The sequence below is a fragment of the Solea solea genome, chromosome 20, assembly GCF_958295425.1.
Source record: "Solea solea chromosome 20, fSolSol10.1, whole genome shotgun sequence".
In the NCBI taxonomy this organism is placed as follows: domain Eukaryota; kingdom Metazoa; phylum Chordata; class Actinopteri; order Pleuronectiformes; family Soleidae; genus Solea; species Solea solea.
Window position 1 is genome coordinate 1,987,113 of NC_081153.1, and position 14,786 is coordinate 2,001,898.

At 42.4% G+C, this 14,786-nt stretch overlaps 1 protein-coding gene across 1 annotated transcript in view; it reads right to left on the reverse strand.

Annotated features, from left to right (window-relative positions):
• dbpa (D site albumin promoter binding protein a) overlaps nt 1–14,040 on the reverse strand; it is a 24,524-nt gene extending 10,484 nt beyond the window's left edge. Inside the window, exons 1-3 of the mRNA XM_058618539.1 lie at nt 12,768–14,040; nt 8,988–9,274; nt 7,838–8,048 (exon numbers count right to left, since the gene is read on the reverse strand). Of these exons, the coding sequence (XP_058474522.1) occupies nt 7,838–8,048; nt 8,988–9,274; nt 12,768–12,963 (694 nt within the window). The 5' untranslated portion in view covers nt 12,964–14,040. The remainder of the gene's footprint in view (nt 1–7,837; nt 8,049–8,987; nt 9,275–12,767) is intronic.
• Between the last annotated feature and the right edge of the window lie 746 nt (nt 14,041–14,786).

Below are 14,786 nucleotides of genomic sequence, written 5' to 3' on the forward strand. Positions count from 1 at the left end.
ACCTGCCTCAGTGTCACCAAGTCTTTATTTAAAGCAGCAGCAGCAGTGGCAGGAGTAGCAGTAACAACAGCAGCAGTAACAGCAGCAGCAGCAGCAGCAGCAGCAGTAACAGCAGCAGCAGTAACAGCAGCAGCAGTAACAGCAGTAACAGCAGCAGCAGCAGCAGCAGCAGTAACAGCAGCAGCAGTAGCAGCAGTAACAGCAGTAACAGCAGCAGCAGCAGCAGTAACAGCAGTAACAGCAACAGCAGCAGTAACAGCAGCAGCAGCAGTAGTAACAGCAGCAGCAGCAGCAGTAACAGCAGTAACAGCAGCAGCAGCAGTAACAGCAGTAACAGCAGCAGTAACAGCAGCAGCAGCAGCAGCAGCAGTAGTAACAGCAGCAGCAGCAGTAGCAGCAGTAACAACAGCAGCAGCAGCAGTAACGGCAGTAACAGCAGCAGCAGCAGTAGCAGCAGTAACAGCAGTAACAGCAGCAGCAGCAGTAACAGTAACAACAGCAGCAGCAGCAGTAACGGCAGTAACAGCAGCAGCAGCAGTAGCAGCAGTAACAGCAGTAACAGCAGCAGCAGTAACAGCAGTAACAGCAGCAGCAGCAGCAGCAGCAGTAACAGCAGTAACAGCAGCAGCAGCAGCAGCAGCAGCAGTAACAGCAGTAACAGCAGTAACAGCAGCAGCAGCAGTAACAACAGCAGCAGAAGCAGCAGCAGCTCAACGTTCACATTCAAACTGCAAATGTACGTTTGATTTCACTGCTCAATGACCTCCTTGAGAGATTAATCTGAGATTAATCAGATATTTATCTTGTCTCCACGCTGGTATTTAATCTCAATTTGAGCTGAAACACCTGTATTTACTTTCAAATATATAATTACGCGAGAAAGTTAGTCTTGAGTAAATGGTCATCACCGCTCCTCTCTGATTGCTCTCCAAATATGGGTATTAAGAAGAAAACCAAAATGTCCGAATCAGTTAGGGCTCCTCCTGGTGGAGGATTATGTAGTGCACGACCAAACGTCATGACCGCAAGACTCTCGACCATAAAGACAGAAAGACATTTATCGTGTGTTGGTACACACTCGCAAGCTGCTTCACGACGTTCACGACAGAGATCGGTCCAGAGGAGTCATCGTCGTCAGCGCAAATGTCCACGGAAGCCACACACACACACACACTGGAGAATCTCCTGCCAGATCCTGAGTATCACCTCCTGCAGGAGAAACGGCAGATGATCCACAGCGAGATCTTCAGGAGATTCTTCTTCAAGATCCTCTAGAGATTCTTCTTCCAGATCTTCTAGAGATTCTTCTTCAAGATCCTCTAGAGATTCTTCTTCCAGATCTTCTGGAGATCCTCCTGCTGTTGTGAGCACACCCAGATATTATCTTGCGACATTCATCGTGCATGAACAGCAAAGTCCTGAGAATATCTGGACCCAAAATCTCCGAACTCTGCCCAGAGTTCATGTCTGAAAACAGCGACAGACGACTTGAGGGCAGAGAGATAAACCAACGGCTTAAAGTCAGAACGTTCCCACAGAAGATTCAACTTTGGATAAAGCATGATTAAAAAAACGAGGCTTAAGATCCAGAAAGTCCAGCTCATAAATCAGTAAAAACAAATGAAGTCAAAGTGTGAGGTGAATTGTGGTTTGTTTGTTTTCCACAGAAGTTGTACGCTCAGAACTCGCTGCTTTGTTTTTGTTTATGCTTCTAACTGGAGGTTCTATCACTTCTGCGTCATGTGTCAGCGCGAGAACACAAGGCTGTTATCGCCGAGCAGATTCTCACGGAGGTCAGTTGACGACAAAAGCCTCGGGCAGAGAAGAGAAGATGGTGTGATTAGATTTAGGACCGCAGGTGTCGCTTCTCCTGAGGTGTCAGTCATGTGTGCAGATGCAGCGCTTCATTAGCTTTAGAGACAAAAATAAAAAGTGTTGTGCAGCAGATGCAGAGCAGCACATCACACATCACCGAGTTCACCAAGCCTCAGGCTCACAGTGAAAAATCTGGATTTAATCAGGAATCAACTTTGAACTGAGGACAACATTCAGATGGTGGACTCATCTGCTTGGACGTGAAGGTTAAACGGATCGACTCTGAAAGTCACCCAATAAAAAAAACCACGATAAAGGGTTCCCACACCTTGGTTGAGATCAAATTCAAGGACTTTCCAGAACCAGTTCCCTCATATTCAAGGACTAGAATGTGCTGACACAGCTTAAGAAGGAAGGACAGCTTGTAAGAGCTGGTCTTCATCCATGATGGCGTCCACTTTGATTGATTTACAGCAACGCTCTGCATCAGGACAAGTCAAAGTCAGTCTTTGTCTTTTGTCTTTGGTGAGACAGAGATCTTTGATCATTACATTACATTATATTACATGTCATTTAGCAGACGCTTTTATCCAAAGCGACTTACAATGGAATTGAGTGCAATCAGCCAGGGGTGGAGTCGAACTTGCGACCATTGCGACCATGATGTCTTTTCGCACACAGGGTACCGGTCTTAACCACTGAGCCGCTCCACCCCCATCACGTCGTCATGTTCTTGTTTTGACTTTACTCGCTCGTTGTTTTGCGGGGAATCTCACGTCAACTGCGATGAGAGAGACAGTGTCCACAACACGGCTAGTAACTATGTCTCCACGTTTGTCCTGCATCGGCCTCGTTTACGTACATCACGCAACGCAGGGCATGAAACAGTAGGTGGCGCCGTAACAAACAAGGGAGACATTTACCTAAATATCAACTTCACCTCTTTCAAGCACTTTCAATGACCCATGTCTATTTAGGGCTTTAAGGGCCTTGAATTTTTTTTTCAAATTCACAAACTTTCAAGGATTTCAAGGACTCATGGAAAGACTGAAGGGGACACCAGTGGCAGATAACATTTACCTAAATATCAACTGAACGTCTTCCTCGCACAAAATTCAAGCACTTTTAATGGCCCATGTCTGTTTAGGGCCATTTTCAAAAACTTTCAAAAAAATATTAAAATTCCCAAACTTTCAAGGATCTGTGGATCTTTGTCACTTTGGCTTTGGAATATTTCATTCAGAGTGACCTCAGTGGCACAAAGTGACCACACGAGGCAGCAGAGGAGCAGCAGCTCCTGTGCCCCCGCAGCTAAAATCACTGATTTCACTGGTGTTTATCCCAGTTTGCCCTGAGAGAATCTGTGACTGTGAGAATTGTCCTGATTAATTATCTATTTCCTCGAGTCACGAAAACAAAGGATTCTTTTTGTTTTTTCAAACAGGAAAACAAACACAGAGCGTGTTCTTCCTGCGATTTAAAAAAACAACAACACTCCTTATCAATTCTCTGTTTACCAGAATGATCTTGAAATTCTATCGTACACAGACTTGTAACTGTATTGAAAGATCCTGTATAAAATGACAGAATCAGAGCAGCACGTCCATGAATGAAGCCGAACTGTTGATTCATTAAAGAGACTTTGAAAAACACAGCCTTCATCTCTGATGTTTAGCAACAAAAGTTAAAATGACAAACATTTGAATGGAGTTTGGTTCCTGGTGCAGTGACAGACAGGTTAACAGGTCTAATACGATGAATAGAAACGATGTTTTTAGTTTTAGTAAAAGTGTGATCTACTGATGAGATTGAGTTTTATTTTCCTCAAAAACTGGTCATTCTTTATCACTTTGTGGCTGATGAACAGAAGACAAACGCGTAACGATATCTGGGGGGAAACATTCTGGAAATGTTGAATTTCATCTAAATTATTCTGCAAAATAAACATTCATTTAAGACAAATATGGACTTAAACATGAGGTTAAAGCACAGTGGTGATGTATGTGAGGATAATGGATAAACGCTGTTTTCCTTCCAGTCAAACAGTAACTGTTATTATGAGACGTTCACACAGCACAAAACAGCAGCGTAGGATTTGTGTGGGAAGAATAAATTCTCCTGGAAAAACGACGTTGACTCCATGAAAGAAAAAAGAAAATCAGATAAGGCTGAAAACTCTCGCAGCACAATGATTCACTGCTTTGAGGCAACGTGAACACAACTGAAGTGAAGACTGACATGATGATGTCACATTATCTGTAGATCCCAGTTTATCACGAAAAACTTTACATTTCATCTCAATGATCCAGAAACAATAAAGATTAGCATTCAAAACAAAACATGTAAAAACTCAGCTGATTCTTAGGACACTAAAATCCTGTGAGGTTGCCAGGTTTGTGAGGTTGCCAGGTTTGTGAGGGAAAAGTCGCTCAGTAATCACTCTGACAGTGAACAGTTAGCAAAACATCTGGTTTAGTGTTTGGTTTAAAAAAAAAAAAATCTATTTCCCTTTCACTCTGTTTCCACACAGATGGAGAGATTCTTCTTTTTCAGGTTCAGAGATTTTATTTAAACTGTGTCGTGCTTGGAATTTACCAGGAGAGAAGGCTGCTAGCAAGCTAATGCTAGCAAGCTAATGCAAGCTAACGAAAACCAGCAGGAACAGCTGCTAACACATCTGAGATATATAGATATTATATAGCATCAGGCTAACATCTTGTAGTTGCAGCTTTGTTTTTTTTCTGCCGATTCATTGTCCTCCAAAGCAGCGTTTTTTGCATTTTTTTCTACTGATTTATTCTAACCCTAAAGTAGCGTTTTTTCTGCTGACTCATTATCTTCTAAAGTAGCGTTTTATCTGCTGACTTATCCTAACCCTAAAGTAGTGTTTTTTTCTGCTGACTCATTGTCTTCTGAAGTAGAGTTTTTTCTGCCGACTCATTATCCTCTGAAAGGAAACATCTCTGTCACTCTCTGAATCACTGATATGTACAGTGTGTACACCAAATTTTTTATTCAGAGTAAATATAGAAAAAAATTATTAAAGAATTAAAGAATAAAAAATACTGTTTCTCTTTTATAATAACAGGTTTACAGAATAATGTGTAAAGTTTATATTATTTGTTTTTCCTCTTCATTTAAACTACATTAACGATAAATACCAAATCCGTACAGAATTTAAGATACGCTAAGAGTATTATAAGAGTAATAGTTGACCTTTGACCTGAGAATATATTCAATGTATGTTAAATCTAAACAAGAGAATGTTTGTTTTTAAAGAGCAGACTTTGATATGAACACATGAACACATGAAGCCATGAACACATGAAGACATAAAGGAAATTTTTTTTAAAATCCACAATGAATTTAAATCAAACTGAAACATGTGCATGTGGATCAAATTATTACTTCCAGTCTATTTTCTCTCTCCCCCTCTCTCTCTCTGTCTCTCCCTCTCTCTCTCTCTCTCTCTCTCTCTGTCTGTCTCTCCCTCTCTCTCTGTCTCTCTCTCTGCTGTGCTGTAGTAACACTTCAGCTCCACAGTGACCTCAGGGATTTCTGGCTGGATGCATCATCATGCTCAGCCCAGTCACGTGTTTGTAATTCAGAGTAAAGAGCACACACACACATGCACACACATGCACGCACACACACACACACAAACATTAAAGCCTACACAGTTGCATACAAATGCACACACATGCACACACACATGCATGCACACACACACACACACACAAACATTAAAGCCTACACAGTTGCATACAAATGCAGAAACAAAGAGGACACTCTGCCACGCATGTTAAAAGTTCAGTGCACAAACACAAACACACACACACACACACACTTGGAGCCTGGCAGCAGTTTCCAGTGTTATTCTCTCCTCAGCGCTTGCTCTGCTTCTCTCTCTGTCATTTCTTCTGTGTTTTTATTATTTCTTTACATACATATACATGTATATATGTATATAGATATATATGTGTATAGATATATACACATATATATATATATATATACTGCAGCTCTCTTTTTTCCCCCACCGTCGTTATCGTTTATTATCGTTTATTATCGTTTATTATCGTTTATTCAAACACAAACACATGGTCCCGGTGTCCTGGTGTGTGGTTTTTGTCTCAAGGCTTCATCATCCAACAACTATGTTTATGTTTGAAAACAACTAAATGTAAAATGATACATGAGGTCATGATTAATGAAGTGTTAATATTCTTCTTCTGCATTTGTCACATAAGAACATACAGGTGTGAAAATACTGACTGCATAAGAGGAAAAAAAGAGGATTTAGCCACTTAATTAAGACTCACTGAATAAAACGTCTTTATCTCACTGTTAGACAGACTAACAGGAAACTGAAGTTTGAAAACGCTCACTCTCACACACCAAACCTCATAGAGAAGTGATTTTAGCTCACGGGGACACAGGAGCTGCTGCTCTACTGCTGCCTCGTGTGGTCACTTTGTGTCACTGAGGTCAATCTGAACAAAGGATTTCATAAGCCGATATCTCAAAATGATACTATTGATGAATGATTTATTATTTGAACTGACCAATGGAGGCAGCAGTGGATTAAAAACTACTGTGTTGCTGTGACGTTAAAATCGTTGATTTTCACCATGGAGTTTGGTGTGGGAGACCGAGTTCTTGGCGCAGCTCCGAAAACTCACTCTCTGATTGATCCATCTATTGATTATGTTTGAATTAGTTCAAAATAATGATATGCCTGTCCTTTCAAAGGTGTTTTTTTTGTCTTAAATGACAGCTCGTGTAATTCTATCTGCTGATTCCACTGAAGGAAAAAGGCTTTAATGGGCAAAAATAAAGCCACACACTTCTTTAGAAAGAAAATTCCAAGCTTTTAAATCTTTAAAACATGTGAAAACATTTGTGCTGTGTGTGTGTGTCTCTCTCACTCTGTGTGTGTGTGTGTGTCTCTCTCACTCTGTGTGTGTGTGTGTGTGTGTGTGTGTGAGAGATACTTGTTCACTTGTTATCTGCTGCTTCCTCTAACATTAACAGAGACATGTGATGATCTGTTATCAATAAAACATCGTGAGATGATCTCGCGGGACGGAAACCAAAAGTGACGACCGACACCGCGGTTTCAATTAGTCCAAAGAGGAAGTTTGAGAGAGACAGAGAGGGAGGGAGAGAGGGAGGGAGAGAGAGAGAGAGAGGGAGAGAGAGAGAGAGAGAGAGACAGAGAGAGAGAGAGAGAGAGAGAGAGAGAGGGAGAGAGAGAGAGAGAGAGAGAGACAGAGAGAGAGAGAGAGGGAGAGAGAGAGAGAGAGAGAGACAGAGAGAGAGAGAGAGAGACAGAGAGAGAGAGAGAGAGAGAGAGAGAGAGACAGAGAGAGAGGGAGGGAGACGGTTGATGATCTGGTTCACATCAAACGCAGCAGAAGGAAAGTGTGATAAATTATAAATATCTATAACAGATGAAAATAGGCTACAAGAGAAGAGAGAGAGTCAGCCGTTAATCACACGCAGTCATAATTAGACGTTATTACGCACGATTTAGATCAATGTGCAGATAAATGTACTTTATTGATCCCAAAAACAGGGAAATTCTGACAAATTCTTCACTGCAACGAGACGCCGATCGATATTGTTTTTTTTACAGCTGATTTTCCTATTTTTTCTGATATAACTGTCCAATGATAAATAATACAAAAAACATTACATACAGTATTTCCATTAAAAAATGATGTATAACCTACATAAAAGACTAAATATTTGGATGAAAATATAAAGTTTTAGTGACAAAAATGTGTAATTTTTTAAAATGATTTGACAATAAATGAATGACAATCAGCTAATGATGTTTTTCTTTTTTAATTTGGAAAATATTTGGTTTAATTGCAACAAGTTCCCCCTCGTTTTTCCATTCCAGGCTACTGTAGAAGCACTGTGACACAAAATGGCCGACTTCATTAAAGCACAAACTGTGCCCAGAAATACAGAAAAAAACAAAATGGAAGAAATAACACTTGACGGTTTGACTCACCATGTAGACACTCAGGTCCTCCCATCATGCTTTGCTGCTGCTGCTGAGGCGGCAGCGGCGGCGGCGGTGGCGGTGGCTGTACAGTTTCCAGACCGAGCAGCGAGGATGAGGAGGACGAAGAGGACATGGAGGAGGACGAGGAGGAGGAGCAAGGTGGAGGAGACGTGGGAGGACACTGGGAGCTCTGGTTAGGCACCGCTGACTGTGAGCTCTGGGAGGAGATGACCGACCAACCAATCAATCAATCAGTCAATCAATCAATCAATCAATCAGGCTGCTTATTCATATTCTCATATTCTAAAAACAATAGTGATATTATTGATTCGCTACTTTATTTGCTGATAAGAAATTCTCAGGAATTCGCTGCAACTGTTAGCTGCTACTGCTGTTAGCTTGTACTGTTAGCTGCTACTGCTGTTAGCGTCTACTGTAGCCTGATGCCATGTTATCAAACCTTGACCTTAGCAGCTACTGTTAGCTGCTACTGCTGTTAGCGTCTACTGTAGCCTGATGCCATGTTATCAAACCTTGACCTTAGCAGCTACTGTTAGCTGCTACTGCTGTTAGCTTCTACTGTAGCCTGATGCCATGTTATCAAACCTTGACCTTAGCAGCTACTGTTAGCTGCTACTGCTGTTAGCTTCTACTGTAGCCTGATGCCATGTTATCAAACCTTGACCGTAGCAGCTACTGTTAGCTGCTACTGCTGTTAGCTGCTACTGCTGTTAGCTTCTACTGTAGCCTGATGCCATGTTATCAAACCTTGACCGTAGCAGCTACTGTTGCCAGTCGCTGCTAACATCAACATCGATGACAAAGCATCTGTTTACAGTCACTGCTAACGTCAAACACTATTTTCTGGCATCCAGCTACAGTTGTAGCCAGCAGCTGCTGTAGCATTGGCGTGTAACATTAGCAGACACGGGTGTAGGGACATAGTAGCAGCTAGCAGCTACAATACCGGCTTGCTAGCTGACAAACTAACTATCCATCCACTTCAGCTAACATGAAAACAAAGCTATGCCATGCTTGTGATGTCAGCAGTTAAAGATTGTTGTGAAATAATAATCAACCTATTTTATTTGAAATATTCATTTTAGAAAGCATGTTTATTTGTGAATCCCTGGGTTTTGGTCTCTGTCAGTTGTACCTGGGACGGGATCTGGGCGCTGGTGGAGCTGGGCCCGTTGCTGTGCATCCCCATCCCGTTCTCGGTCAGGAACTCCTCCAGGTCCATGTACTGCAGCTGGAACAGGCCTCCGTCACACGGCAGCGTCCGCTCCCACAGCAGCGGGCCCAGGAACGCTGACTGGGAGTTGGGCCTCAGTCCACCAGAACCCGGGACACCTCCGACGCCACCGGGGCCTCCGGGGCCTCCGGGGCCTCCGGCGTTGACACCCAGCGAGTCCTCGTCGGACTCTGATGGCTTGTCTTTGTCTGGAAAGACAGTGAGACCGACATGATGCATTGTTTTTGTAACGTATTGATTTACCACAGAATCGCTGCGTTTTGGTGAGGTGTTGTTGTTTTCGGTCTGACCACAGAGGTTAACGACCCTTGCTCCTCCTCTCTCTATGTTTGTGTTGAAGGGCAAAAGTAAAGATAAGAGCCAATAACCGCTGATATCACGCGTGATAAGGTGCCATGAGGTGAAAGTGTTGGAAACAGAGAATATTCAAGAGTCTGCAGTGAATCCAGATTCTCTCCAGAACTGTGACTGTTCATCTTTCCACAATAGACTCAAACATTTATGCTCATTTGTGACGGGTTTATAAAACTCTGCCTGAAGCATTCTGACTTTTATCACACCATGTGACCGCTCGCTGTTTAAAAACATGTCATAACATTTCAAAACACATGGTTTTACCTTAAAATGAAGGTGTGGTTGTTCCAGGATAAGACAGGAATGCTCGCCCTTATCAAAATAATGTCAAATACTCCAAAGATATCTTAAGAATGAGTTCTCTTACTTTATCTTGTCATTATACAGCCTTTTATGACGGGAACAATGAAGTTTGTTAACCACTCACTCTCCCACACCAAACTCCATACAGAAAATAAGTGATTTTAGCTGGAGGGGACACAGGAGCTGCTGGTCCTCTGCTGCCTCGTGTGGTCACTTTGTGTCACTGAGGTCAATCTGAACAAAGGATTCCAAATGCCAAAGTGACAAAATCAGACATTAGAACTTAGTGATGGAGGCAGCAGCGGATCAACAACTCCAGTGTGTGTGATGTTAAAATGACTGATTTTCTCTATGGGGTTTGGTGTGGGAGAGTGAGTGGTTCACTAACGTCAGAGCGACATAATGGTGAGAGAAAGTGAGAATCACAGCGTACACTGAAGACAGAGTAGATAATCAGATAATCACGTTAATAGTGAGGATAAACTCGACTGACCCTGAACTCCGACCCGTCAGTGAGGGAGAAAGTCCGATGGAAAGATAGATACAGACTCCAGACATCGATAAAAGAGCGGCCGCTTTTTAATGAACCGCTGTGAGGAACACAGAGGTGGAGAGACTGATTTCCCTGCTGCTCCCTGTGGGAATACCACTCCAACAAACTCTGCCTCCAAAAGTGCTTATTGAATGAATGGCACAGAGAATAATAAAGCTCAATCAAATAGTCATAAAAGAGCATATTTAAATGAGCCCGGGACGCACTGGGCCACAGATTTATATTTAAAGGGATTCAAAAAAACTGATAAGACACTTGAGATTAAAGCAGGAAAACAGCAGAGAGGACGAGGACACAGCTTTAATGTCCCTCTGCAAACTTCTCATCTACTTTACACAGAAGCTCTGCTTCTTCTGACGGAAAATACACACCATGACTTTACCTTTATCATTATTTAGAGGAACATTTGTTTCTGCTTTCAATTAGCTTTAGGAAGCTAACTGTTAGCCAGCGCTGACTACATACACAGTCAGTGTAAAGTATGACATCATTACATGGGAAATGTGACAACATTAATGTGTGTGTGTGTGTGTGTGTGTGTGTATATACACACATAGATATATATATGATTATGAGTGAGTTTTAAGGTTTGTAGACATTTCATTGTGAAAGTGTAGAAGCTAGCATTGTTTTCACGTACTAGTCCTTTAATTTACATGTTTTTACTGAGGCAAATGTGGTCATTTATACTTTGAAATAATACTTTACTGATTAATAGGAAAGGAAAGAAGAGGGAAGGAAAGGAAAGGAAAGGAGAGGAAAGTAGAGGTAAGGAAAGGAAAGGAGGACATGGGGGAAGTCCCTTTGATTGCAGAGGGAGGAAATAAGAGGAGGAGCAGAGAAACTGATGAGAGGAATAAGTGGAAGTGACAGTGTTTCATCAACGTGATGTGACACAGTGAATTAAGGGGACAAGTCATTAGGATAGAGGAGAGGAGGAGAGATCAGAGGAGAGAGGAGAGGAGGAGAGATCAGAGGAGAGAGGAGAGGAGGAGAGATCAGAGGAGAGGAGGAAACACAAGGACAGTGAGAGGACAGAAAAAGAATGACAGGTGAGAGGACGTATGCAAATTTGATAGAGATGTGGGAGGAAAGAGGAAGGGGAGGGAGGGAGAGAGAGAGGGAGAGAGAGGGAGAGGGAGAGAGAGGGAGAGGGAGAGAGAGGGAGAGAGAAACGAATGCAAATCAAATGGGTTTAAAGAGAGAGAGAGAGAGAAAGAAGAAGAGGGAGGACAACAAGCCTGAGAAAATGGAAATGAGCAGAGGAGAGAGTGGAAGACAAAGATGTGATGAGACAGGAAAAGTGTGACAGAGAGAGAGAGGGAGAGATGGAGAGGGAGAGAGATGTGATGGATGAGAGAGTGGGTGTTTGTGAGGGCGTTAAAAACAAAGCTCTTCAGAGAACGAGCTGAAACATCTCCTCTGAAACTGCACACACTTTAAAAACAGCCATGAATTCATCTTCATCATCAGTGTGTGTGTGTGTGTGTGTGTGTGTGTGTGTCACCATCATCACCTCCAAATTACACTGAACACACAGACACAGGAAGTGCAGCTGCAGCAACAGGCCACCAGGCGGCGCCAACCAACGACGACTATTTACTGATGTTTACTGATTTTTGAGTCTGATACTGATATCTCAAACTCAAGTATCTACAGATATCAGTCATTTTAGACCATTTATCAATGTATGAAACCGTTAATGACACATTTGTGCTGAGTCATTTCAAAGACGTCAAATTCTCCAACTGTGTCACAAACATGACTTAGCGAAAAATTTTATTTACAATTTTTTTTACAGTCTGTGCAGAGTGAAGCATGCGGTATATATATATATATATATATATATATATATATATATATATATACACATGTATATATGATCTTTGGACATTTTTATCCGGCCGATATCCGATTCCTTGATTTTTGACCAATATCGGACCGATACTGATTCCCATCGGTAAACAACGAGACTGATACCAAAACTGAGTCGAGCCGAGTCGTGCTACAACTTTAGCGTGTAAAAACAACAAAAACAGTGCGATAAAGATATTGTAGACTTAAACTGACCTAGATTTTTACTTGATAGGCATTTTGTTTAGGGGCTAAAATCATTGTTGTTTTTAAAAGTTAACAGTAATAACAATTGTTAGCCCTTGTTAGGCCTTGTTAAAATGATTAGCCACTGTAAGCCATTATTAGTACTTGTTAGCCATCGTTAGCCACCATTAACCCTTGTTAGCCCTTTTCAGCCATTGTTAGCGATATCAGTTGCAGGATATGTTTGTGTCCATGTTTTTTTGCCATGATGAATTCAGAGGAGACTTCACTCCGAGTTCCAACTTCTGCTGAGAATTAAAAAACGCACCACATGTGTCAGTGCCTCACACAACCACGCTCCAAAACACCCGAACTATCCCTTTAAGAGACTTTCCTCTCACTCACACACACGTGTCACGTGACCCGCTCACCTTTCATCTCGCAGCAGTCCTTCACCTCTCTCTGGTCGCTCTTGATTGGCAGCTGGAGCAGAGACTTAAGGTTGGTCATGGAGGTCAGTTGTCCGCCCTGGGGGCCACTTCCGGCGGGGTTACTGGGCCCGAACTGGGGGCTGGTGGCCCCGGCGGGGAGGTCAGGAGGCAGGAGCTGAGTGAGGGGCCTCGACATGACTTCAGTCTACAGAAGGTGGAGGAGGAGGAGGAGGAGCAGTAGCGACTCTACACACTCTTTAAGTTCAAGATCACAATAATCCAATTAGAGACGCTAATTGACAGACGCGCCGTCAAACGGTGCAGGTGTTGCGCTCAATATCTCCACCTGGTGTCCCGGTGTTCCGCTCGTCCCATGAGGACATGAGAGTGTAAAAAAAACACAAGTAAAGACGAGGGTTTATCTCCAAAATGGCAGCATGCTGTCGGGATTATTCTTAATTCATGCTGTCACCTGCTTCAGCAGAGCAACACAAAAAACTCCACCAAAAATAAAAAGACGTCACATGAAGAAGAAGAAGAATTATTCAATCCAGATTCAGGATCCGACGCTGGACTGGGGTCCGGTTCGGTGTGGTCCGCTGGTTTGTCTGAGATTATTCTGTTTTCTATATTTTAATCCCGGATGAGGTGAATAATCAAAAAGTGAGAGGGTGATGATCGTAGTCCCGTTGAATGAGTGAAGAGAGACACAGTCGAGTCTCAGCAGCAGCGGAGGAGAAGAAGAAGAAGTAGAAGAAGAAAAGAGAGCAAATGAAGAAGAAAAATGACCGAAATTGAACAAAAACACACGCGAAAAACTGAAAAAGATGGAGGAAATAAAGAGAAAACAATAATATTCACGAGATGAGAGAGTCTCAAAGATGAAGCTCTTGTTTTCCCTCCCTCTCTCTCTCTCTCTCTCTCTCTCTCTCTCTCTCTCAGTCAGCTGGAACCAACACGGGCCGCTCACGTGACGTCACCGCTCACGGGGGACAGACGCTTGGAGGCGTGCTTCGTTTGCATGCCGCGGCCACGCCCCCCTCAAGGACACACGCCCCCTTGCCTCCCGTGTTCTGGAGGCCTGTCTGAGTAAAGTCTGTGATGTGACGTGTGATGCCTTCATGGCACCAAATAGAGTTTGGGAAATTTGACTTTCGACGTTAAAATAGTTTAAATCACAAAAACTGCACAAAATACTTAATAATATAATGTAAATAGGGGAACATGTGCCTCTATGAACCGTGTGTGTTTGATAGTATAATTACATGTTTGTTTTAGTTCACTTTACTTTCACACATTCTATTTCGGTTATAGTTGTTGTTATAGAACTAGTACTAAGCACATCTTTCTCATCAAATTAACACACCCAATCCCTGCGTAATATTTGTTTATAAAACTATTTTAACCATTTTCACGTTGATATTATAGATGTTTAATGTTATATGGACACATGAGTGAAGACTGGTCTAATAATTAAAAATATAGTACTATTAAATAACAAATAAGAATATGAGATGTAAAATGTGTCAAGAAAAGCATGTTTTTATTATTTAACATTCTAAGTTGTATTGTAAAAACGATACATTTGTTTAAATAAACAACAGTGTGTTAGAAAAAACTTTCATTACTTACTTGGTGCTTTTTTGTCCCGCTGTACTTGAACACCTCTCGCGTGTGCATGTAACTCCTCCCACCCTCCCTTCTGCTTCCAACCAATGGCTGCAGACTACTGCCACTGTTGCCAGGCCCCGCCCCCTGCTCTTCTCTCACGCTGTCATTTTTAAACCAGAGACTAAATTAACAGCAAAGAAACAGGCGCCGACAGCCTGAATTTACAGACATTAAACGCAAAACTCGCTCCTAAATACGTTGTTATTCCACGTTTCCTCCCCCCCTCTCCCCCCACACTCCACCTCTCATCCTCACCATCCCCCTGCGTAACGGCTGTGAATGTAGTTATGTTGTCACAGCGTGACAGTGTGACAGCGTGAATACGGCGACAATGAGCGGCTCACACGT